The sequence below is a fragment of the Mauremys reevesii genome, linkage group 3, assembly GCF_016161935.1.
Source record: "Mauremys reevesii isolate NIE-2019 linkage group 3, ASM1616193v1, whole genome shotgun sequence".
Classification (NCBI taxonomy): Eukaryota; Metazoa; Chordata; order Testudines; family Geoemydidae; genus Mauremys; species Mauremys reevesii.
In genome coordinates, this window is record NC_052625.1 from 52,582,681 (window position 1) to 52,607,282 (window position 24,602).

At 42.7% G+C, this 24,602-nt stretch overlaps 1 protein-coding gene across 4 annotated transcripts in view; it reads left to right on the top strand.

Moving 5' to 3' along the window:
* The window catches only part of MIA3 (MIA SH3 domain ER export factor 3), a 55,376-nt gene extending 31,147 nt beyond the window's left edge, over window positions 1–24,229 (top strand). The window contains exons 6-29 of one of the 4 annotated variants that reach the window (XM_039528974.1): window positions 2,182–2,315; window positions 4,951–5,082; window positions 6,364–6,385; window positions 8,181–8,269; window positions 8,507–8,584; window positions 8,671–8,781; window positions 10,058–10,129; window positions 12,513–12,617; window positions 13,705–13,827; window positions 13,941–14,058; window positions 14,961–15,016; window positions 15,108–15,198; window positions 15,306–15,444; window positions 18,363–18,464; window positions 18,550–18,610; window positions 18,745–18,780; window positions 18,962–19,029; window positions 19,329–19,426; window positions 19,547–19,678; window positions 20,860–20,919; window positions 21,046–21,122; window positions 21,270–21,341; window positions 22,031–22,184; window positions 22,707–24,135. In XM_039528974.1, the coding sequence (XP_039384908.1) occupies window positions 2,182–2,315; window positions 4,951–5,082; window positions 6,364–6,385; window positions 8,181–8,269; window positions 8,507–8,584; window positions 8,671–8,781; window positions 10,058–10,129; window positions 12,513–12,617; window positions 13,705–13,827; window positions 13,941–14,058; window positions 14,961–15,016; window positions 15,108–15,198; window positions 15,306–15,444; window positions 18,363–18,464; window positions 18,550–18,610; window positions 18,745–18,780; window positions 18,962–19,029; window positions 19,329–19,426; window positions 19,547–19,678; window positions 20,860–20,919; window positions 21,046–21,122; window positions 21,270–21,341; window positions 22,031–22,184; window positions 22,707–23,011 (2,435 nt within the window). In that variant the 3' untranslated portion in view covers window positions 23,012–24,135. Of the gene's footprint in view, window positions 1–2,181; window positions 2,316–4,950; window positions 5,083–6,363; window positions 6,386–8,180; window positions 8,270–8,506; window positions 8,585–8,670; window positions 8,782–10,057; window positions 10,130–12,512; window positions 12,618–13,704; window positions 13,828–13,940; window positions 14,059–14,960; window positions 15,017–15,107; window positions 15,199–15,305; window positions 15,445–18,362; window positions 18,465–18,549; window positions 18,611–18,744; window positions 18,781–18,961; window positions 19,030–19,328; window positions 19,427–19,546; window positions 19,679–20,859; window positions 20,920–21,045; window positions 21,123–21,269; window positions 21,342–22,030; window positions 22,185–22,706 lie in introns of all 4 variants that reach the window. The other 3 variants (XM_039528975.1, XM_039528971.1, XM_039528972.1) reach the window with 3 other exon arrangements.
* The last annotated feature ends 373 nt before the right edge of the window (window positions 24,230–24,602 follow it).

A 24,602-nucleotide genomic window follows, 5' to 3' on the forward strand; every position in this document is an offset into this window, starting at 1 on the left:
GGACTTCAGTCTGCTGGGCCAGAAATTTCAGAGAACTATCCACAGTGACTCAAGAGATCTGTTTCTTGAGTGGTAATGGCTAATTTAGACCCCATCACTTTGTATGTATTATTGGGATTATATGTTTTCCAGTGTGCATTACTTTGCACTTATCAGTATAGAATTTCATCTGCCATTTTTGTTTGTTTGTTGCCCAGTCACCCCGATCTGCGAGATCTCTTTGTAACTCTTTGCATTCAGCTTTGGTCTTAACTATGTTCAGTGATTCTGCAAATTTTGCTACCTCATGTTCACTCCCTTTTCCAGATCATTTCTGAATATGTTGAACAGCACAGTCCTAGTGCAGATTTCTGGGGAACCCCTCTATTTACCTCTCTCCATTGTAAAATCAGACCATTTATTCCTACCCTTTATTTCCTATCTTTTAACCAGTTACTGATCCATGAGAGGACCTTTCCTCTTATCTCATGACTGCTTATTTTGCTTAGGGCCTTATGATATCTATGATGTAATGACAGTAAGAGTAAAAAATCATGTTAGGTATTTTAGTTAAAGATCAGCCAGAGGTATGTTGGAGAGAAAAATATAAATGCTCATGCTTTAGGGCATAAACCAACCTCTAATTTAAAGGGGTTAGGAAAAAACTGTGCTAATGGCCTGCTGATTCCACAGTTGTCCTCTATATGGGTTTCTTGCACCTTCCTCTGAAGCCTCTGGTACTGGACTATACGGACCAGATTGCCAGTCTGAAAATTCCTAGATTTCTATGAGATGGGTCAGAATTGTTAAGTTTGGATCCAGAGTGAAAGGTCCTAAAACTAAAGCGGATTCAGGCCAGACTCATCTAAATTTAGTACACCTCTACCTTGATATAACGCTGTCCTCGGGAGCCAAAAAATCTTACCATGTTATAAGTGAAACCACGTTATATTGAACTTGCTTTGATCCACCGGAGTGCACAGCCCTGCCCCCCGCGGAGCACTGCTTTACCACGTTATATCCAAATTTGTGTTATATGGGTCGCGTTATATCGAGGTAGAGGTGTATATTAACATTGCCTTCTAAGAACACTAAATCCTTCGGAATCCTGCTTTTTCACCAACAGAACAGAAGCATCACCTTTTGTGAAAGAACTTAGCAGAGATTCCTCCTCAACTCTCTTCCATGTAAAATTAAATTAAAAATTATTTATTTGCTTGTAAGCAAAGTAAGCTTAGAAATGAGTTTATACAGTAGTCCTGCCTGAGATCACCAACCCTGAGCCTCTGTTTACACTACCCCCCCATCCACCCTCAGGGGATCGATGCACTCGGCTCGATTTAGCAGGTCTAGTGAAGACCCGCCAAATCAACTGCAGATCGCTATCCAGTCGACCCGGTACTCTACCCCGAAGAAGAATAAGATAAGTCGACAGTTGTCTCCTGTCAACCCAGCGTAGTGTGGACCCTGCAGTAAGTTGACCTAAGATACATCTACTCCAACTACATTATTCATGTAGCTGGAGCTGCGTAGCTTAGGTCAACTTACTGTGGAAGTGGAGACATAGCCTTAGACAGGCAAGAGATGAGCCACTAGGGAGCATGGGGAGTTTATGGATTCTGTACCTCTGCCACTCAACTTCTGCAGAGTTAATTTCTATCATCCGCTCTTTCCAATCTGACTTTGATATAAGACAACCACTCCCAAAAAATCAGCCCGAGTTTTTGGCTGACATAAAGCTGAATAATAAAGCATATGCTGAAATAAATTTGTTAGTCTCTAAGGTGCCACAAGTACTCCTGTTCTTTTTGTGGATACAGACTAACACGGCTACTACTCTGAAACCTGTCATAAAGCTGAATGTGAGTATATATGCATGATAGCCTAATTTTAGAACAGGAGTGGTCAAACATCACTTTCAAGTGCTATTAGTAGGAATTCCAGGTAATGATGGAGAAAGAATTTACACATGCATCTCTTGCCACAGCAACAATTCCATGGTGAAGCATTGTTAGATCAGAAGTCTGAGACAGGTACTTCTGAGGTCCAATCCTTGGTCTCTCAACCACATGGACACTAATTTTAGAAAACTTTCCATATTGTAGAAAGGGCCTAGGAATAAATACTAAGGTGTACTGTAGGCAATACTGTATGTTTACTTAAAATATTTCTGAAATTAACATTTTCCTCCTTTTAACTAAGGTGTAGTTACTACTGCGGATGATACTGCAAAGATTGAAAGTCCTCACTTAGAAGCAGATCCTGCTGTACCGCATATAACTCTCAATGATGTGGCTGTTTTAGCTAAAGAAAACATGCGACCATTCACAGATATTGTAAGTACAGTATGGCATGTACTTCTTAAAATTATTTAATTTTATGTTGATTTTTTTAAAAATTGAGCATTCATAGTTGGCTTCCTGAGGTATCTCCAAAACAATTTTGTGAAACGTATAAAAAATGCATAAAATTTGAGTTGTTTGCAAAGAAAGCTGTTTAGGGAGCAGGGGACTATAGACTGACTTCAGAAAAGCAGATACCCGTGGCATTAAAATGACCCAATCCAAATTGAAAATTGTTTATAAAGATGATTGTATTGTAGGAATACATGAAATTAAATTCGGTGTGAGAGTTCTGAGGGCTGGTATAAAGAGAGATGTTGCACCACTTTAGCTTGAATGGGTTTAGTTATGCCAACTACTTTTGGGTATGGGCTCACATCGCTTGAAAACTGTCTCTATTTAGCTTAAAGACAAGGTGCCACAAGTACTCCTGTTTTTTTTGCGGATACAGACTAACACGGCTGCTACTCTGAAATCTATTTAGCTTGTATTTTTATATCTATAGGCACAAGCTAAACTTGGCATGTGCCCACACGCAAGTTGTACCGGGTAATTAAAATGATACCAAATCATCCCCCTTATTGCTCGGTGCCCGCTGGGCGTAGCCGGGGATGGCGGGACAGGTCAGCCCGGTCAGAGCGCGGGCTGAGGCTCTCTCGCCCCTGCGTAGGCTAGGCAGGGGGAGCGGACTGCGATTGCAGACGCGCCCGGCAGCTCAGGACACGGAGCCGTCTGGCCTCTGACCGGGCCGGGCGCCGGCTGGGGAATTGCAGCCCCAGGCCAGGCTGCGCGCGGAGCACAAGGGATCGCGGCTCGCGCACTACCCAGCTCCGCCCGGCGGGGGAGGGGGAGGAGGAAGAGGTGTGTCCCCCCCCCGGTGGCTCAGGCAGGAGAGTCGGAGCCACTTCCGGGTTCCCGCGCCTCCCCTGCCGGCGCCGAGTGATGACGCGGAGGCCGGCGCCGGGGTCACCGTGAGGTGACGTGTTATTGTAGGCGAGCGAAGGAGGCGAAGTTCGCCCAGCGCCGCCGACCGCGGCCCCCTCCCCATGGAGCCCGCGGCCCCCTCCAGCCCCGCCGCGCTCCTGCTGGGGCCCCTGTCCCGCGGATACGCCGCTCTCATGGGCCGGCTGCTGCAGGTGGGCGCGGGGCGCGGGCAGCCGGGGTGGGGGGCCCCGGCCTCCCGGCACCTCCCCCTCCCCCTCCCGGGCGGCTCGCGTGGGTTCCCCTGCACGCGCCCCGGGATCCCGAGCCGGGGCCCGGACCCCCCCCCCCTTTGCGCGGCGCCCCCGCGGGGGCGGGGGCCGCCGGGGTAACGAGCGCTGTGAGCTTGGGCCGTGATCACCGCAGCACCCGCCGGCCTGTTCCCCTGACCCGTCGGGCGGTGGGCCAGCGCGGAAACCAGGCCTGGAGCGGGGCTGGCCCGTCCTCGCGGGGGGTGGGCGAGTTGTCACTGGGGGAGGGGAGCGGGAAGGAGAAGATGGCTGGTTATTGAGAGCTAGGCCTTGGGGTGTTGGGGGAAGCAAGAGACTCTTCGTTTCCTCAGTGTTCAGTAATTCCCAGCCAGGGAACAAATTCTCTTGCGATTACTTGTTCTTTCCATTTTACTGTGGTTTGTGTTATCACCGTTGGCTACATATATCCCATTATAATGCTGTCATGGAGCTCGGCTTTCTGTTAGGTCACTCTCATTCTCCCAGAATTTCACAAATCACTTTTACCTAAAGCTTGCACGTATGAGAAACAAAGTAGGAAAATCGGTAGAGGTTTTTGTCGCTGTAACATTAGATGGACTATTTTGGGGTGTGTTGTCTTTCGTTTGGGCTTGTGAGTTGGTGGTATGATTTTTTTGCACATAAGTGCTTTGTATATTCAAAAAGACTGTTGAAACAAGACAGATCTCTGGATGAGCTGGATCTTTGGCCTTTAACATTTAATTTTTCAAAGGTTATGGAAGATTGCATGTTTTAGTTGTGGGCTAAAAAGAGGATTCAGTGGCTAAATGTGTTTAAAATAAAATTGACTTATCCAACCTAACTTTTATATCAGGGATGGGAAGAGACCATTTGGCAAGGATGAAGCTAGGGGACTGAGAAAATGTTCAGACTATCAAGCTTCATTATATTTTCTTAGGGTTTAGTATAGTGCTAATGACAGGAAATGTAAAAAGGAATGACTTCATGTGCTGAAGAGCTAATTGATTAGTTATCTATAACTACAAATGTGATCCACTTGGCCTTGTTTTTAAAAAGAAGCCAGTGGCTTCTAGGGAGTGTTTGATGGTTAAATTGTATAGAAGCCCATTACTTCCCGGTTCTTCAGATATTCAAACATTTTTTTCAAGTAGAAATGTGATTGGATTGCTTGCATCTGTGTTGCCAAACCCAACCATCAAGCTTCTTCATGGCTCCAGAGATGCTTCTTTAGGCTAATTTCATTTCCTTGGCCTGTTCTAGCACTGAGCTCTTTTCAGGCAATTTGAGACAGTTATGACTACCCTAGAAGGTTTTGGATAGTCCCCTCTGGTTTTATGAGTAGAAGATTGAGTTTTCCTTCTTTTGCTCTTTCTGTGTATTTTATTAAAAGGTCTTTTAAAAAAAATTGTTCATGGTTGTCAACCCTGTTGTTTTAGTTGGTTGCCACGCTGCCTGAGGACATTCGGCCTGGGCCTGACTTCCATGGACTTCCATGGGAGCCCATCATTATCACTGCCTTGGTGGGAATTGCTACTCTAGGTATACTGTTCTGGAGAACCTGCCTTTCAGTGAGTACACTTTACGTTTACAAGCATACTGATGTTTAGTACTTTGTGGTGTTGGGCCCTTATGGCTGAATACTTGTAATGCTACAAGTATCAAAGCAGTATTTTTCTTTCCTTTCCCATCTAGATCATAAACATTAAATTAATGTTTAACAGTTTTTTTAAAAACTGAAACTAATATTCTTTAATTTGTGGAGTGAGTCTATCAAACTATCACAGTGAAAATTTCAGTAACAGTTAATGTATAGTTCCAAGATTGCAGAGTTGTTATGGAAACCTTAGAATGCTGAGGAAGAGTAAAATTGTCTATGCAAATTGTGCCTCCTAAGTGCCTGATCCAATCCCCAACCACCTACATAACAAGCATTTGACCACTCAGCTGACCATTTCCAGCTCTCTGGTAGGAGATCTAGTCTTCATTGCAGCTGCAGAGCCCCTCCATAACCCACTTCTTGCCCACTCCACACAGAATATTTCACATTTCCCTTTTCCACAAACAAATCCCTGGGCAATGTATTTATCCTTGACCAGCCTTCAAATGTACTTACTTTTCCAGTGTCATCCATTTGGGAATTAGTATTTAAAATTAGATTGCTAAAGTGACAATTTATTTTGCAACTTTTAAATTAAATGAGAATAAGCACTTAAAAATTCTATGCATTTGGCAACGCCTCTTACTGTGTAAAGTAGAATAATATGGAAAACAAACATGTTTTGGGACAGCATTGATTTTTCATCACTCTAGCTTTGTTGCTTAATACACTGATTCTGGATCTCATGCAAAGTCTTGTTAATTTATAAGGGCATAAGAAGGAGAGTTTTTTCGTTGTTTTTGTTAGTAGTATTTGCTTGGAAAATAGTAATTTCTGTACAAATGTAGTTCATTTTAACTAGTTTATTGCAGCTAGGTTTGTGTGCCCCCCCTTTAACAGCTGCAAATTAGGGATGATCATTTGCTGTACAGTTAATTTTTTATTAATTTATTCTAATTTGGGTTATTTGTGCCTTCCTAATAGTTGAATAAACAGTCCTTTACCCAGGCTCTGAAATAGGACATTAGCCTAGAAGCTTTTATTAGCTAAGCTTGTTTATTCAATGTTAGTTGACATTTTAATTGACAGAGAGATATATGTAGATCTTTCAATATGCTAATTCAGGGCACATACACTTAAGGCTAACTATCTCCATCTCACAGTTGTTTCCCCCCTTTGGAGAGGGATTCATAGAAGCCTTTGAATAACTCTTTTTGTGACCAATTCCTTTTGTTCTTGTTTTGTCCTGTAGGTAAAGAGTAGAATGTATCAAGGTAAGATGCTTTTTGCTTTTCAGTGTTCTTACTGTCATTTAAACACTTTGAACACGTGTTATGAGGGCTAAGTATTAGTCGACTTTTCCTTTTCAAGAGAACACATAGTTAAAATTATTGTGTATGCTAGGGGAAGCCAGCATGAGCCATGTGTACTGTGTTGTGGCAGTGCTTATTTTTTAATATTAAGGTGCATGCCTGGATTAACATGAAACATTGGATACTAGGGCTTCTCATCGCTACAGCCCACACCTCCAAGTTGAGGATAAAGGTGGCAGCCACAAGCAACACTTCAAATGCCACCTTCAGTAGGGCGGAGGTTGGGTGCCAAAACCCCATGTGTAGTGGGGAGGAGAGGGGCAGCAGTTGCACTGCAGTTTATGGGTTACTGGAGCAATAACTGGTGCCCCATGCCATGGAGGGGTAGGATGCATAACGTCCTTGCAGAAATTGTCACAGAGAAAGCTGGAGGTTTTGAAAACTGGAAACGGGAGAATTGGTGCTTATGACACCTAGGGAGATGTGGGAGGCAATTTGGGACTTGGATAAGCATATTAGCTGGATGTTTCTGTGCAAAAGATTAACATCAAAATAATATTGACACTGAAACCTAAAGATGATAATTTTAGCAAGCAATTTAGATGGAGGAGCAAGTTCACACCTCTCCAGGCTGTTGCTTCATCAGAGAAATACTCCCTATGAGGACTAAACGCCGCTTCATAAAGCTCATCAGCACCGCTCACCAGTTTAGGATCTGCTCATGTTCTCAATATTTCCTTCACAGCCATGAGAGGTAGTGTGGAAGCAGGGAAAGAATTAATAAGGATTTGAAGGGGATTTTAATGCATGTCAGTCAGTTAGCAAGAGTTAGCCTAGCTGTAACCCTAATGACGTGAGACTTGTAGAAGCAAAGATAGTGTGGGACAGACGAACGAACTGTGTAAAAAGTTATTACGACCTTGCATTGATAACCAAATATGCAGGCTTGCTTTTTCTAGTAGTGAGACAAATAAGATAGCAGAAAGGCTTATGTATAAACAAATGCAATTGTTTCTTTTTACCATCTGTATTATTGCTAGAAATTGTCTGTAACAAAGTTATAAAGGCTTGCTGTAATTGTTTACCAGTTGAGAGACCTGTCCAGGACTGGGGCGACCCTGTGTCCTATGGCACTCTCTCCCTCCATTGTAATTACTGGAGAAATAATAAAGTATTTGATTTTGCTGCACCCAAACAAAAAGCGAGAACTGAGTTTTTCTCCGACAGTAGAAACCTTGGCCTAGATTCTCTGCTGCACAGATTTTAGTTTTGGTGCAGTAGAGAGAGCCAGCTATCAGGGAGCCATTTGCAGTTCCCTGAGTCTCAGGGCAGATCTGTGCCCCCACCTCAACCCCCACATAAGCTAGAGCTGTCTGAGGTTGCAGTGGTTCCCAAGGAAACGTGCTGTCTGGGCATAAGCAGAATGTGTCCTGCTCTGACCAGGCTTCCTGTGCTCTGTGAAGAAGGATGTGCAGGAGCCAGGTACACAGCTCTGCACCAACTGAAGTTTCCCCATGGCAGGGGAATTATTAACTCTGTGTCCAGTTGCTTTCCAACCCTTTTATGTAAATGAAAGCTTACGTTCTATAGCAAAGTTGTGCAGGAAGACGTGAGTGCCATGGAAAGGTGGCATGCACAAGGCCCTGCTTTGTGATATAGTCCTCACTTGAAAACAGTCTACAAAGTGGTGATAGCTGCTTTGAGTTTTCTCTCAGGACGTGGAGAACACTTATTAGATTTATTCTTTTTCCCTTAGTGACTGAAAAGCAACTTGCTGAAAAGATTAAAAATCTCCTACAAGAAAAAACAGAAATCTTAGAGAAGATGTCAGAATATGACCAAAAGGTATTGCACTATTTGCCTACTTCATGCCTTTTAATTTTCTGTTATTGGTTTACTGTACAGTGAATAAACAGCTAATGTCTTAGCATTATTTCTGTAACCTACATGGCATATTGTCTTCTGTCATGTTTCTCTGTTTGGCATTTGGGACACAGTTTGTAAATAACATGCAGAAAACTTGTATTACTATTTGTTGTTTGTACCTTCTGTGTTATAATTTTATTCTTTTGGTGCACCTAGATTAAGGAAGCCAAGGAATCTGTGAAGGTGGCCCAGAAACAGAACACTAGTCTCACAGATGAAGCTGCAGGACTTAAGGTAAGGAGCACCTCATGCTTTCTATGATGTGCATGAAAATATACAAATGCCGTTCTTTAGTTGGTTGGGAATTGTTTCTATTACAGGATGTTATCAAGGGGCTTGAAGAAACAAACCATCTCCTAGATGACAGATTGAGAAACCTGCACACAATGCTAGAAACAGAGAGACAGCAGAATGTGAAGAAAGAAGACCAAGTAAGATATCAGTAATGGCCGGTGGTGCCCTAAAGGGGTTTAGCTTGGGGTCGCTGTGCCTGAATTGTCAAGGGGAGGAGGGCTGAGTGAACTAGTTCAGAAAAAGAACTGAGGTAAACCGTCTCCCAAAATTCAAAGTAGAGTTTTGGCTGACTTTTTTTTTTTTTTTATTCACATGATTCTGCACTTCCGTGTCTCAACCAAAAGCAGAAACACTGAAATTCAAGGAGAGAGACTGCGTTCTGGGATTTCCTGGCAATAATGGTTTCAGACTATGTTCCAATAGTTATCCTAACTGATCTGAAATTTCACCACCTCCCTAGGAACTTCAGTTTTGTTACGAGGATGAAATTTTCTAAGGTCTCCCTTGCCCTTATCCAAGTCTTTTCATGTTGATCCTCCTGGCACAAAGGATATGTCTCCATGCCCTAGCTCTGGTCAAGCACAGTGGTTCTCGAACTGTGGGTTGGGAACCCAAAGTGGGTTGCAACTCCATTTTAATAGGGTTGCCAGGGCTGGCATTAGACTTGCTGGGGCCAAAGCCCGAGCCCCACCACCCAGGGTCTCAGGCTTGACTTTGTCATCCACCCAGCTTTCCAGCCGTCCCCGGGGCAGTTGGGCTCAGGCATCAGTCCCCCCCCTCTGGGGTCATGTAGTAATTTTTATTGTCAGAAGGGGGTTGCAGTGCAATGACATTTGAGAACCCCTGAACTAGAATATTCAAAGCAGCAGCCTGGATGTGGCTGCATGAGCTACCCACCTGAGTACAGACCCTAGGAGCAGGGTGGGCATGTACTCAGCAGCTAGCCCTGTTTCTCAAAATCTGCATCGCTATTTTTAGCATGCTAGCTTGAGCAGAGCAAGTGTGTCTCTGTGTGTCCTGGGAAGCATGCGCCCAGCTGCAATGTAGACATACCCCAAGATGGCTAAACTCAGATTCCATTGAGTTCCAGTGTTACTTTTTCATTTGGTCAAAAGTTGTTGCTAGGTGGCAGCAGCAAACTGCACCTTTTACTTCAGGCTGGAGAAACTGATCCTGAAACACTATTAGCCTAGAAAGCTTGGTCCCAAACTAATACTTTTTTTAAAATTCCCCTGCCCCTGGTGTGACAACGTGTTGTGCACCAATTAGTCTGATGGCTGGCTTTGAAAATCTAGTTTAGTTGGAGTTTCAGGTATGTTCAGATACCTCAAAAATATATTCTTTAATGGTAACTGAAATTAAATTTCAATTGTGAAGCTAAAATGGAGTCGCCTTTAATTCTATCTTATGCAGATATTTGAAATGAAGAAGTCTTTGGAGAAACTCCAAGAAGTTATCATGCTGCATTCTGTAGAGCTTTCGGAGGTAAAGCACTTTCTAGATCTTCCTTCAGAGTCATTCACAGAAGCTGGTTTTTGTACCAGCTATCTTCATGTATTAAGATTGTGACCTTAAGCACTCCTGTATTCACACCTTACCTAAGTTCCCTCTAAGCTGCGCAGCTGCCTAATAAGCATCACGCAGGTGCTCAGGGTTGTGGTGGGGAAAGATGCCCTTCCCCAAGCCCTGGACCTGCCGCAGCCGGGGGACCGCGGCCCCAGACCTGCCGGGGGCAGGCACCCTGATCCAGTTCAGCCTGGACCTGCCGCAACCGGGGGAGAGGTGCCTCTCTCTCCCAGCCCAGGTGCTGCTGCTGGGAGAGAGCGCTGTGGGAGAATCCTCTTTCCCCACCGTAGCCCCGGGGAGCCCCACTGTACCCTAAGCCCCTCATCCCCACCCCCACTCCAGAGCCTGCATCCCCAGCTGGAGCTGTCACCCCTCCCCCCAACACCCCAATCCTCTGCCTCAGCCATGAGCCCCTCATCCTGGAGCCTTCACCCCCCGCACCCCAACCCTCTGCCCCAGCCCTGAGCCCCCCCACAATCTGAACCCCTCTGCCCCGCCCCACTCCCGCCACAATAATTTTGTTACGTGCACTAATATGGAGATGTGTCACACATCACCTCCATATTGGTGCACATATCAAAATTCATTCCCCACATGGGTGGGAAAGATTAGAGGGAACACTGCACCTTACACATTGTTTTAATAATCTTTGTACAAAATATGCTTTCTGAAATATTTTTAAATCTGGTAACTCATTGATGGTTAATGTTCTGGTGTGATATATGTACACAGTGGTTATTAAGAGTTAAGGATATATACTGGAATTCTGATTAAAGTGTGTTTAAACCAGGCCAGTCAGAGAAAGATAGTAAACAAGTCAACATCAGACAAAGAAATGTGTGTTTGATTTTCTGACCAGCCCAGTCTTCAGGTAAAGACAGTGAAGGTCCATTTTTACATATTAAGCTAACAAGTAGGGAAGAAAGAGTATGGAGCTTCCTTTATCACCAGACTCCATGTCACCTTTTTCACAGCTTGAATAAACTTTACTTTGAAGAGTAACCCTCAGAAGAATTCATTTCAAAGTTTTTTCTGGGGTACAAAGGTGGGGGTTGAACCGCAAGTGATAAACAATTAAATCAACTGATTTATAATACAGTAATATTGTATACAAAGTGCATCGAGTGAGGTCTTTTCTAGATGCTAATGACACACTGGTGGGTGATAGAATTGTGAAATATATATATTTTAACACTATATATGAGGAAATATGGAGACTTGATGTTTTAAAGACTGTGGCAAAACAGGGAGAAACAGGTTCCCTACTAGACCAGAGAGAAGGCAGCTATTTACCTGTCTTCTGTGTAAATTAAGCATAGTGGAAACAAAACAGTAGATACCCCATTTACATGCAGGGGGATGGGAAGCCCACAGGAAGGGAAGAACTGCATGAGGTTACTATTCCTCCTCAAACAAAGTAATTGAACTTTGGAAGATATAAGTAAGGAGAGAGGCCATCTTTGGCATCTATCACTAGACAGACATAAGGGAACACAGCTCTTGCAAGCTGAGAAAAAGGAGTCCTTTAATCCTTCAAATGGGCGGGTGTTTGACATCTCTGGGAACTGAATATAGGTGAGAAACTTGCGTAGGCAAAGATTGTACCTTGCTAGATTAAGCTTTAGACTTTTAGATGCATGTGTTCATTTTTGCTTTACTTGTAACCCTTTCTAACTTTATTCTTTTACATGGCATCACTTAAACTATGTTCTAATGCTAATAAATGTGTTTTATTCTTACTATAAACCAACTCAGTGCTGTGTTGAAATGGAAGGGTGTATTTATCCCAGTTAAGTGTGGTGTGCTTTGTGTCTTTAGAGGAACAAACAATCCTTCTATTTCTCTGAACTATCGAGGAAATGACTGGACATTACAGAGCAAATGGTTTTGGGAAAATTCAGGATATTGAGTGTGTTGGTGTCACCTTGCTTGTTATTTAAAAAAAAAAAAAAAAAAGTGGGTGGAAGCCAGAGTGGGACCCTAGACAGGCTCCTGGGGTCAGAGCTGCTGAACCAGGGCTGTCTACCACACAGACACTTCAAACTGAATGCTTGTAGTTTGGTTGTAAGCATCCCAGGTTGGGAACTACAACAGCAAAGCATTGTGAGGCACCCAGGGTTGCAGGGCAAGCAGAGACATGACCCCTCACCAGTCTCGATTGCACCCCCAGACCGTCACAAATATGACAGCATATCTTAACCTACCAGATTTTTTGGAGTGGGGGACAGGTTGCTTTTAACACTTTTTAAAATACTATAATCCATAACATACAATTCTTAAATGACATGTTGAAATTTTTTAGGTTCAAATAGTCCTCAATGAAGCTAAACTAAGTGAAGAAAAAGTGAAGTCTGAGCTTCGTCATGTACAGGAAGAGAATGCTAGACTCAAAAAGAGAAAGGAGCAAGTAAGCATTTCAGGCTCACTAGTCTTTTGATGTTACCTGTGTTTCTTCCTTGAATTCTGTAATATTTTACACTGTGCACTAGGTCTGTTGGAAAACTGAGTATTTTGTTGTTTTAAAAAAAAAAAAATTGTCCCACAACTATTTCTCTTGCAATAAATTCTTGTTGTCAAATACTAGAATAAATAAACTTATAGGATTTTTAAGGTGGTTTCCACAGCACATGCAGATCTTAAACTGTTGCTTTTCAAGTATTTATACACTGATACACCAAGCCTTTCCACACTTTGTGGTCTTACTAATATTAGGATGATAGGAAAGAATATGCTATCTTATGTTGATTGGATCATCCTGATATGAGTCAGAGGTATGATAAAACTCAAGTCCACTATTTCAGAGTTAGCCCTGATTGACAGATGTCTTACAAAGCTTTGCAGGCAGGTTGATTCCCATTTGTATGTTGTGAAAGCTTCACCAGTTCCAGTGAGCCAGCTGCTAACCCTTCTGTGAAATTGTTGCTATGTTGATGTGATGGCCGGTGTCTGATCAGAAGCAAAATTTCAGACGCTAATGTTACCACTTATGGACAGGGCCGAGTGAAGCCGTTGTGAAGAATTGCTACTCTTGCTAGATATTGGAATGCAAGAGGCCATTCTGAAGCTGTCTTTTCCTTGGTCCTGAAACATGACCCATCTTGTAAAGTGACCCATCTTTGTAGCAAAAGCTACCTCTTGTGTTGTGTGTCTGTCTTCTGCCCCTCTTTAGATTGATTACTATGTTAGGGGTGTGGCTGGGATGCTGGTAACCTTCGGTTAATTTCTACTATTTAGAAGCAAATGAGCACTTTGACTCTAGTGTTGAATATTCGATGTGTGAAGAAAACTAACATTTGTAGAACTATGTAACAATACAAGTTGCAGAAAATTTTCTAGCACCTAGATTTTCAAGTAGTCTGAGGATGATCTGTCCTCTCAAGTTAATATAAGCACACACTCTCCATAGTCACTGGTGATCAGTTACCATTTCAAAGTTGGCAATACACTCTACATACTTAAAGCCAAAAATCATGTTGACTTGTTGCTTTTTTTAGCTGCTACAAGAAGCAGAAGGCTGGAGTGAGAGACACACTGAGCTCAGTGAACAGATCAAACTGTATCAGAAGTCTCAGAAGGACATAGAAGAAGCACTCGCCTACAAGGAAAATGAAATCGAAGTATGTTCTTTCTTAAAGAGCAACCATCTTAAATATTCCATATGTTAAATGGCTGAACTACTCTGCAAAAGTAGAGTGGCTTCTATTTATTGTTCCTTTGATTTCTTCATTAGGTTTTGACTAACTGCATTATGCAGCTAAAGCAACTTGATACAGATTCTGAGGGCAAGAAGGATGGAGAAGGAAATGGATGGGACGCAGGAGACGATCTGGCCAATGGAGAACTACCAGGTATAGAGATCTTAAATAATGGCTGGCTTGTGCATGCAGTAATTAAACATATATAGGTGATGAGGTAGTGCTCTCACATCATATCAGGGAGAGGTACAGAATATGTTTAGGTAATAGATAATGAGTTATGAGCATCTGTTTTATGCTCTGCTTTGAGGCTTAAATCTGTCTCCTAATTTCAGGACTAAAATGGTCACTGGTCAAAGTATAGGATTTGTTATAATCCTTAAGAGGAGTTGCCTGAGTGAGGAGCATGTTTAAAGGCTAGTGTAGCAAGACTAGCAATTAGTAACTTTCAGAAAACGAAGATCTCAGCTTGGCAATAGTATGCTGCATTCATTTCTAATGTGAGTGCTTCAAGATAGTAGACCTTTTTAAAAAAATCAAGATGTTAATCGAAATGAGTTATTTTAATCTGGTCGCTTCCAACTGTTTAGCAGCTGAGATCTTGCAGCTTCAATTTAGAGATTTAGACTGAGATGTTTCAAAGCAGCATTGGGGATTTGGATGCTCCACTGGTTTCCAAATCCCAGTGTGCCATTGAAATCTTAACCGTGGCATCCTATGCAATTTGGAGGCTGGAATACCATGATTTTAGGTGCTAGGAATAAGACTGTCCACAAGAACAGCTACCAAATTCATGTTAGAACTAAAGAGTGTTGGGGGTGAGTGGAATTGTAATCAGAACTCACTCTTTGGATCAGTAAAATGTCTTTAAGGGCTAATAAACTTGTCCCAAATGATGGTCCTGGAACAGTGATATGAGAGATTTAAAGTCTTGATTCTGTTTTTGTTTCAGTATTAAAATATTTGTCAGATGATATTTTTAAAACTCTGTATTTTCTAAACAATATTAGAGAAGAGAATACAAAGCAAGAAAAACAACTACTTTTCTCTTCTAGATAACCGGAGTGAGAAGATGAAGAATCAGATTAAGCAGATGATGGATGTCTCAAGGGTATACCATATTATGTTGTTTAACAAATAGTTCCCACATAACTTTTAATTCTATCTAAGTTTATAAAATACTCTTGTTTCCCTCTTTACAGGTAAAAACAACATTATCTATAGTTGAAGAAGATAGAGATCTTTTGCAGTCCAAATTGAGTGATGAAATAGCAGCAAGGCATGAGCTAGAAGGTGAGTTCTGCAAAAGACCCACTTACTGTGAAATACTCTGTGTGGTTTATAAATTTGCTTGATAGCAGTTCCTGTCACTGCCTTATGTGCCTCTTTGTCTCCTGCAGAGCAAATAAAAAAGCTGGAACATGATTCCTGTTCTCTACAGACAGCCAAAGCTCGATTTGAAAATGAATGTAAAACTCTGCAACAGAAGGTGGAAATTCTCAATGAGCTCTATCAGCAGAAGGAGATGGCACTTCAAAAGTAAGCTTTGTTTCCTTTCCTAAAGGTGGAGTAGTTACTCTTTCCCATCTGCCTATATAAGATGCACCATCTAACTGTTTCTTCTCTGTTCTATCCTCACTTTGGGTTGCTTGGTTAAATTTTTATATACAAAACTCTAATGGAGTGGTGATAGACACTGCTTAGATAAGGTTGAAGCTAGCTTCTGGTCATAAGCCCAGTATATGACCACAGCTTCCCCAGAAACTTGACTTTTTCACACATCTGCTCCTAGAGTAGAAGCCTTTGGGGGGAAGTTTTGCTGAAAACTTTTGATTTATCTTCTCTCTGAACAGTTTGTCTTACAAACTCCTTATTTGTGATGGTGTTCTTACTGAGAAGTTCCTTTTTAGGAACAGGTGATCAGTTTTTCCAATAACTTTTCAGCATTGCATTTTGCCTCTTGCATCTATTTTTGCGGTTCTAGGAGGAAAGTTAAGATGGGTAGGCAATGTCTGGTAGAGTGAGTGGTGAAGGATTACGCCAGGTCTACACTATAAACTATGTGGTTTAACATCGGTATAACTATGTCACCGAGGGATGTGAAAAATCCACACTCCTGAGCAACGCAGTTATTCCAACCTAGCCCCCCGGTGTAGACAGCGCTTTGTCAATGGGAGGACTTCTCCCAGTGACATAGCTTCCGCTTCTTGCGGAGATGGATTAACTACTCCAAAAGGAGAAGCTCTCCTGTCAGTGTAGTAGCCTCTTCGCTGAAGTGCTACAGTGTAGATATGCCCCTAAGCAGCACTGGGAAGTTAGTTAGATCCCTTAACTATTCGTTTCCCATTTGTTAACGTTTGGATTTTTTTAAAGTTGCAGAAATGTTGTTAAAAGTACAAACCTGCTTCTTTGGTAGGGGGACATGACCTGGACTCTGAGTCACACTTTCAGCTAAAGGGCAAATGTGACTAATAACACAGTTCTGGAAGAGACAAATGTTTAAAACTCTGCTGTTTATGTGGAAGAAAATCAGTAAGGGATGGAAGCTTAAGGTACTATAAGGCCATCACAAACAGGACATAGTACCAAAGAAATTGCCTTACCTGATTGGAGTAGATGGACCCTGGTCCAGAGTCCTGTAACTGACAGTGGCCAACATCAATTCTTTCAGAGGAGAGTGTAGGAAACCCTGCAGGAGGCAGTTATGGGACAACTTGCCCCCAGGGAAAGTTTCCTTCTAGCCCCCAGTGGTTCAAGGTTGGCTTATGCCCTGAAGCATGAGGATTCAGATCCTTTCCAAAACTGATTTTTTTTAAAATGAATTTATTGTTAAATCAGGATAATCCTCTCATCCATCTAATACTCTTTGTAAAACTGACTTGAATGAAACACTTCCAGTGGACAACGCTCATCCTCTGGGAAGTCTTTCCAAATATAGCTAATAAGTAAGGCAAAGATTTTATCATGGTTATTTTTAGTAAAAGTCACGACAGGTCACAGGCAATAACCAAAAATTCATGGAAGCCTGTGACCTGTCCCTTATTAAAAATAACTATGACAAAATGAGGAGAGGAGGGTCCAGCACCCACTGCTGCTGGGGGCTGAAAGGTTCCCCCGATCTCTGGTGGCTCAGAGCACAAGGTCCCGTCCCCCGTTCCCCCCCCCCACCAGCAGCAGCTTGGAGCTGTGGGATCTGCCTGTGATGGCTAGGAGCTGCAGGAAGTTGCTCACGCTGGCTGGGAGCTGTGGGGGCCTCCTGCTGCTGCGGCTGGGGGCGGCATCCCCCCTGGGGAATGCAGGAGGGGCCCACTGCCTGCAACAGCTGGGAGTTGCAAGGGGGGTGGGGGGCCCTGCTGGCTGACAGCTCCAGTCCCGCTGCCCCGGGGCTGAAGCAAAAATGTCAGAGGTCTCTGGAAGTCACTGAATCTGTGATTTCCATGACCTCTGTGATAACATCTGAGCCTTACTAATAAGGAAATCACTCACCTGAAAGCAGCTGCTAGTAGTAATTAGGTTTAGAGTTACTACCAGTTTAAATGCTAATACTTTTTTGAGAGAGTTACTTTTAGAGTTGCCTGTAACTTGGATACTTCAGACTGATTGCAAAGGAGTCAGAAAGAAGGCGGGTGGGAACTAAACACCAGGTGAACAAGGGGCACTGGTAACTGGTCACATAATAGTAATTGGCAGAGAGACTGTTTACCAGAGGCTTCAGTTCCCTTAAATAACTGTTGCGTAGAGAGGATGTTTTCTATCTGCTCTGTTCCCAGACCCCCAAAATCCTTGTCTACTTGTACTTACACACACTATTGTACTTCTTGAGCCATTTGGATGTCAAGTGTAGAATCTGTCCATCTCCTTATTAGTGTCTGTCTATAGAGTTGAATTAACACCTGTCATCTGCACAGCTCTAGATAGGGAAAACTCTCCCACAAACAGAGAAATTGGGAGTTGTAGAGCTGAGCTGCCTACTAGTAGAACAGACCTCTGAGGCTCTCACTCCTGATCAGCTCTGCACCTGAGATTTTGGGTTCTCAGGATATAGATTTGGTTTGCTTGTCTGGCTCAGAAGGCTGTGAATATTCTGGGTCTAGAACATTTTTCTCCTCTTTTGTACACGTTTCTCTAGTGCAGTGGTGGGCAACTGTCAGGGTCATCTGCTGGTGGGCCGCCAGGCAGTTTGTTTACATTTGCACAGCCACCCGCAGCTCGCAGTGGCTGTGGTTTGCCATTCCTGGCCAATGGGAGCTGCGGACAGCTGTGCAAATGTAAACAAACTGTCTCGCGGCCCACCAGCAGATTACCCTGATGGGCTGCAGGTTGCCCACCACTGCTCTAGTGTTTCCTTTCTTCTTGTAGGTAGAAGGCATGAGATACAGCCAGCCGGGTTTCTAGTTTTCACTGTAAGATCTTAGGTGTGTGGTATAGCGAAGTAACTTTCTCTCTCTCCCGTCCAGGAAGCTGACCCAGGAGGAGTACGAGCGTCAAGAGAAGGAGCAGAAATTGTCTGCTGCAGATGAAAAAGCAGTGTTGGCTGTCGAGGAAGTGAAAGTTCACAAGTAATTTCAGTTACTTGGAGGTTCACAGTGTTCTAACTTTGGATATTGGGGAGAATTTTTTTTTTTAACCTTTCATGTTTTACAGGCAAAGAATTCTGGAAATGGAGGAAGAACTGAAAAAAACAGAGAGATCTTATAAAAACCAGGTAAAAGATATTCCTGCTCATTGGTCATAGTTGGCTTTTTAATATTGTATTACATCTTTTTATTATTATTTTGATAGAGTAAATATTGGATAAACCAAGCTAAAACCACTTGTTTCCTTTTTCTTAAATCTAAGATTGCTGGTCATGAGAAGAAGGCCCATGACAATTGGGTAAGAGTGTGTTCCTTTTTCTGACCCTTGTTATACAATTCCTAAAGAGTCTGCAATGTTAGATTTATTTAATTTGCATTTAGCTTCCTGAGTGGAGCAGTTTGAAACTTTGGTGGCTTATTTTTTTGGTCCCAAGTGCATTCAGTTTCTACAGTACCTGTTTTGCTCTTTCCCTGAACAGCTCATTGCCCGCTCTGCGGAGAGAGCTCTGGCTGAAGAAAAGAGAGAAGCTGCCAACCTGAGGCAAAAGTAAGCATGTGACAAGCTATTCGTGGAGCTCAGTCTAGTGTGCATAGCACTATTTGGGCACAAATGAAAGGAAGTCGCAGTCCTGTCCCAAGTAGCTTACACTTCCTAGATTAAACAGGCAGGTCAGCCATACCATTTATTTGAATCAGTGATGCACCTTTTAAAAATTCACTTGACTATTAAATATATCTTCATGCTGAAAGACATTAGTAAGCTTTTACAATGCAGGTGGCCTGAATAACAGACCAAGCATACTCAAAGTAATTATTTTTGAACTTTTTTTTTTTTTTTTTTTTTAGATTAATAGAAGTGAACCAAAAACTTGCAATGCTTCAAAGACCATTAATTGTAAAACCGACTGCAGGCAGACCTGACCGTCAAGTGCCAGCACGGAGAGGTAAATACTGCTCTTCCCTCCTTATAAAGATTGTGAAGTCCTGGGTGTATTTGCTCTAAATATTGATAGAGTGAAATAACTGTGCTGGATGAATGAAGTATTGCTGCACCTTTTACACAGGTCCACTGAGCCATGATGGCTCTTTTGGGCCATCACCTGTGAGTGGAGGAGGTCCTTCCCCGCCACTGATGATGGAAGCTCCTGGTCAGCCCCTCTCTGCCACACGAAGGGAAGGTTCAAGAAGTGAATTTGGTAAGGAGTGAAACCTCTCCTGCAGCCATAGACATTTATGGGAGGAAGCCATGAACACAAGAATTCCGAGGTCTAATCTGTGTTCCCACTTGTGGCCTTGAACAAGTCAATTGACTTCTGTGCCTGTCTAGCCTTATTTGAGAGAGATGTTGAGAATGTATTATTGTTGGTGGAGCTCTTGGAGAAATACTCAAATGCTAAATATTGCCTTTTACTAGTGCTTAATTGTCCCTAGACAGTGAACTGCAAGAGAGAACTTGAGTAAAGCTGGCATATACATTGAATGCCCTCACTTTAATCACACTGAGAGGGGCAGTCAGCACGAAAAGGGATTGTGTGATTCTCGTTCTTGAAATTATTATTTCCGTCTTGTGAAATTCTCCGGATAGTTAATTGTATCTGTGTTGTTGCAGAACAATGCATTCTGGGATGTCCCTGGCAAACCAGAAAGGGCCAGAGAATTCATTCAGCACAAGTTTACGGGTTCATGTTAATTTTCATTTTAGCTTTGAAGCTTGTCGTTTAACGTATGGGTTAGTCCAAATGCAAATTTTGTTGAAAAGAATCTGCAGTCTGAAAGTCTCAGTGCTACTGAGATCAAAGGCGGGGCCTGGTGGCAGCATTTGGCATTTTTGTTTTTAATCAGCATGGTTTCAGCTAGGGATTCCATCAGTTATGCTTGTACATTTTCACATTTACACCTCTGAGTTTTTCACATGCAGAAGAGTGGCTGGAGAGACGGCATCTGTCCGCATTAGATTAAGTAATGAGCTTACCTTCACTGTAAGGGTTCACTTGTTTTTTAAAAAAAAAAATCCATTTCTTACGCAGGTAATCCAAAATGCTACACCTTGTGAAAATTCTTGGAAACCTATGCTGTTTTATTTCTGGAGGTGCTGAAGTGTCAACCCCTTGCCTAAGGAAGGGTTTCCTGCACTTCCACTGCTGGCTCATAGGGGGATAGTGCTGGGAAATTCTGTCTCTATCAAAGGGTTCAAAAGGAAACTGCTCTCAAACTTTAGTTTTCTCTCTACCCCAAGTGATGTCACTGAACCTGTATGCAATTCGTGATCTGTAAGGGCCAGTGTACAGGAGATATGGATTTGTTATAGAAGTAGCTAGCTGAATTAACAAGTCAGTGTCTGAGCTCTGTATTTTATATTTCTTTTAATGTATGGTAGTGGATGGCCCTTCAGCTCCAAGGAGGCCACCTGAGCTGTCTGGAAGATCATCTGTTCCAGGTGAGTAACGTGAGCTGCAACCTCCAACCCCTTCGGTTAGCTATTGACCGGAAACATGTAACTGAAGGCCTGGATTCCTCTTCCAAAGCAGAGTAAAGTCATATGAAACTTCTGCTTTTCTTACAGATCTCGGCCCTGCTATAGCAGCCCTGGTCAATAGTGGGCCAAGAACCTCCTCACCTTCCACATCCATGGATGGAGTGGTAAGACGAAAACTTTTCTTCTGCCACAAGAACACTTCAGGCAGCATTTCTTGTGACCCACTGTACCTGCCACTTCTCTTCTTAATTGTGTATCATGTTCTATCTTGTCTGTATCCCCTGTCTGTCATTTACTTCCAAAAACAAAAGCAAAACCCTCCCAAAGACTCTGAAGCCCCCTGTGTATCTACTGTTCCACCTTCATCTTCTGAAGCAGTAGCAGTGAGTATTTGGCAGCTGGATATGGTGCTGGTGCACTCTTTGCTTTGATGGTGAGGAATCAAGGGCATGGTGTTTTAAATTGCTGAATAGCTAAATGCTCTGCAAAACTAACCATGGGTGCTCTGTTTTTAAAGGTTTCTTTACTCCTGTTGATGGCTCAGTTAGTGTAACTGTGTCTGATTTTTATTGCAATATGATGAAAACCCTATTGCTTTTGTCAAGGACTGCATGCAAACGTTTATCTTTGAGGAGAACTTGTAAGAGTAATTCACTGAAATGTGTAGTACATCAGGATTGAGATTTTCTCAGCCTGTACTACAGGAAGAAAGGAGTAGTTTCTTAGCATTTAACATCCAGCAATGTTTGGGCCTACTGTCATTTTAAAGGGGGTAAGCAGCTGGGGTTAGTCAGAACTGTGCTGTACCATAGGAGCAGTCATCCCAAAGGTATGTTTAATTTGTATGCGTTTGAGTGGCCTAAACCGGATTCTTCAAAAGGCAGCGCACACCATGCTCTTCAGAGGGCTGGGCGAGGTTTGACAACTTGCTGCTCTTTGGCTGTTTGCCCTTACTTGTGTGTTTTTACCTCTTGCCACTTGGGTTAGTTCTGGTGTTTCAGCATCAGTATATTTGCCTAGTGTCACAAATCATATTCTTTTTAATAAAGTTTCAAACCAACATCTTGAACAGGTGAACCTAGGTCCTAAAGGTCTCCCATCTTTTCCTGGGACACCCATAATGACCTCTCCAGTGACCGGACCTCCGCCACCTCCAGTTCGATTTGGAGCACTGCCACCTCCACTGCGTGGGCACTATGGGTCTCGGCCCCTTCCTCTACCCTTAGGTATGATTACCTTATGCTTGAGTTTAACTTAACTTTGTACTTCCAGTAGCTCCTCCATATCCTATTGAAGCAATGAGAGTGTCTCCTTTAAACACCTTGTAGGCATGTCTACACTGCAATTAAATGCAATGGAGGAGGATCCCAGAGCCCAGCCCTCACTGTCTGCACTTGAATTTTGCAGCCCAATCCTGTCCTAGGTGTTTAATTGCTCTGTAGACATATCTTGTGAGTTCCTGTATCACTTTGCTGAGCATCATTTGTTTATTATACAGTAGTAATAGTGTGGAAAAAAAACTCCTAACTCCCAAAAATCTCCCCAGCAGGCATTTGTGGCCTTGAATGTTTGTGGTTGCAGTTTCTATGGGCACCTCTTTCTGATGGGTGCATATCTTTCTTTAGCTAAAATGCGAACAGGCGGACATTAGGAAACTTCTGTATCATTTTCCTTAAATGGGTGTAGTCACTACTTCAATGTAGGTGCTGCTTCCAGCATCACTCAGTCTTTTCCCTCTTTCCTTTCAGTTCGTGGTCCACCACCTCCAGCTGCAAGAGACTATTTACCTGGCCCACCATTAGGAATGAGACCCCTGCCTCCTGGCCCATTACCGCCTCCTGATCCAAGAGGATATGTACGTTTCCCTCCTCCTTTTCGACCTGGAGGCCCTCCTGGCCCACGGCTACCCCTACAAGGTTTAAGGGACTATCCCCCTCCTCCAAGTAGAGACTTGCCTCCACCAGGATCTAGAGACTACCCACCAGCCCCTCCTTGTCCACCATCACCAGCAGGCCCCAGGGACTACACACATCCTCCAGAACAAAAACCGTAACTTCAACTGTTGGATGGCAGCTCTGTGGACTGGACTCTAGCACATTTCATGCAGTTAGGACTTTAAATGGCTTCAAAAGACAACCATCTTTTAATTTTATTCTTAGATTTGGTTTCAGAATATTAATTTTTGCAGAATTATATTTCCCTAGCTATGTGCATTTGAGATCACTTTAAAGAACACACACCCTCTGGGGATGCAAAAATCATATGCTATGATGGACTTGAAGCCTGCTTCTTACAGCTGTGGGCCACCTGCAGCTCTTTAAATGTGCAATACAAAAGTACCTGTGTGGTTGGTTTTAATTAATGTAGCCTATGTAACCAGTTGTTGAATGACTTAAAATTTCATGAAAAATGTAATCAAAACATTTCCTGTGGAAATATTTTTGTAAGTAAAATGCTACCCACCTTGTCTTCTCCCTCACATTAACCTGCAGTTATCGTAGACCAAGGGTGTACAGGGACTGTAAAAATATTTACCTTTTTAAGATGTCTGGTCAAAAAGATCAAAGACAAGCTACCCTGTACTTGAAGGAAAATTCTACTAATAAAGAGCAAAATAAATTTGCTAGATCTTGTTTGAGCATGCAAGTGAATCTGTCATGGAAGCAACTTGAGCCAGTTGGTTCTCTATAAAGACACTTAGTCATTGTGATTTGGGTTAATGTAAGCCACTTGTGAAGTTAACAGTACTTACATCTAGCCTGTGTAATCGTGGAGTTTAGCAAATCGTTTAAACAAATGGAACTATTCAAAATCAAACTTCAGGGCAGGTAGATTTATATTTTAAGTTTACAGGATCTCCCCCTGGCAAATGGTTTAGGAGGGAAAAAGTAAGTTTCCTGTAGGCTGAAGTGGTGCTAGTTTGCGAGCATCAGTAGCCTCTACTAGGCTTTGGGTGAGGTGGTTAAACAGCTACAAGGGAAGACAGGGAATAGCTCAAGTGAAATCCTCATACCTCTGTTTTAAAAGGTATGACTAGTAGAACCTCAGAGTTACAAACTGACCAGTCAACCCCACACCTCATTTGGAACTAGAAGTAAACAATCAGGCAGCACTAGAGCCAAAAGCACTGTATTGTCTTAAACTACTAAAAAATAAAGCAGCATTTTTCTTCTGTAAAGTTTCAAAGTTGTATTAAGTCAATGTTCAGAGTTACAAACAACCTCCATTCCTGAAGTGTTCATAATTCTGAGGTTCTACTGTAGTGGGAAGCTAGATCCATTCCAGGGAGCAAAGTTGAATCCTCTGCCATACAAAGCTTTGAATAGTTCCGCTTTAGGGGAGAGGGATAGCAAAAAATCTAGTGCAGGGCCAATTTCAGAAACTACATCTTTACTTTCCACATACAAGGCAAATAAATGGCTGCTTGTAACTGTAGGAAGGTTATTCAAATACCATAACAAGAAATGACCTTTTAGCTAAACAAGCTCTGACTGATACAGCAGAATTGTAGATCACCACTGTGCATAGCTATACAAGCAGCATCCTATGTTTCACTTTTGGGAAAGTCTTTCAGGGATCGCTACATCATGAAGGATGAAAAAAATGTAGAGAGAATGGACTTTCTACAAACATTCATCTACAAT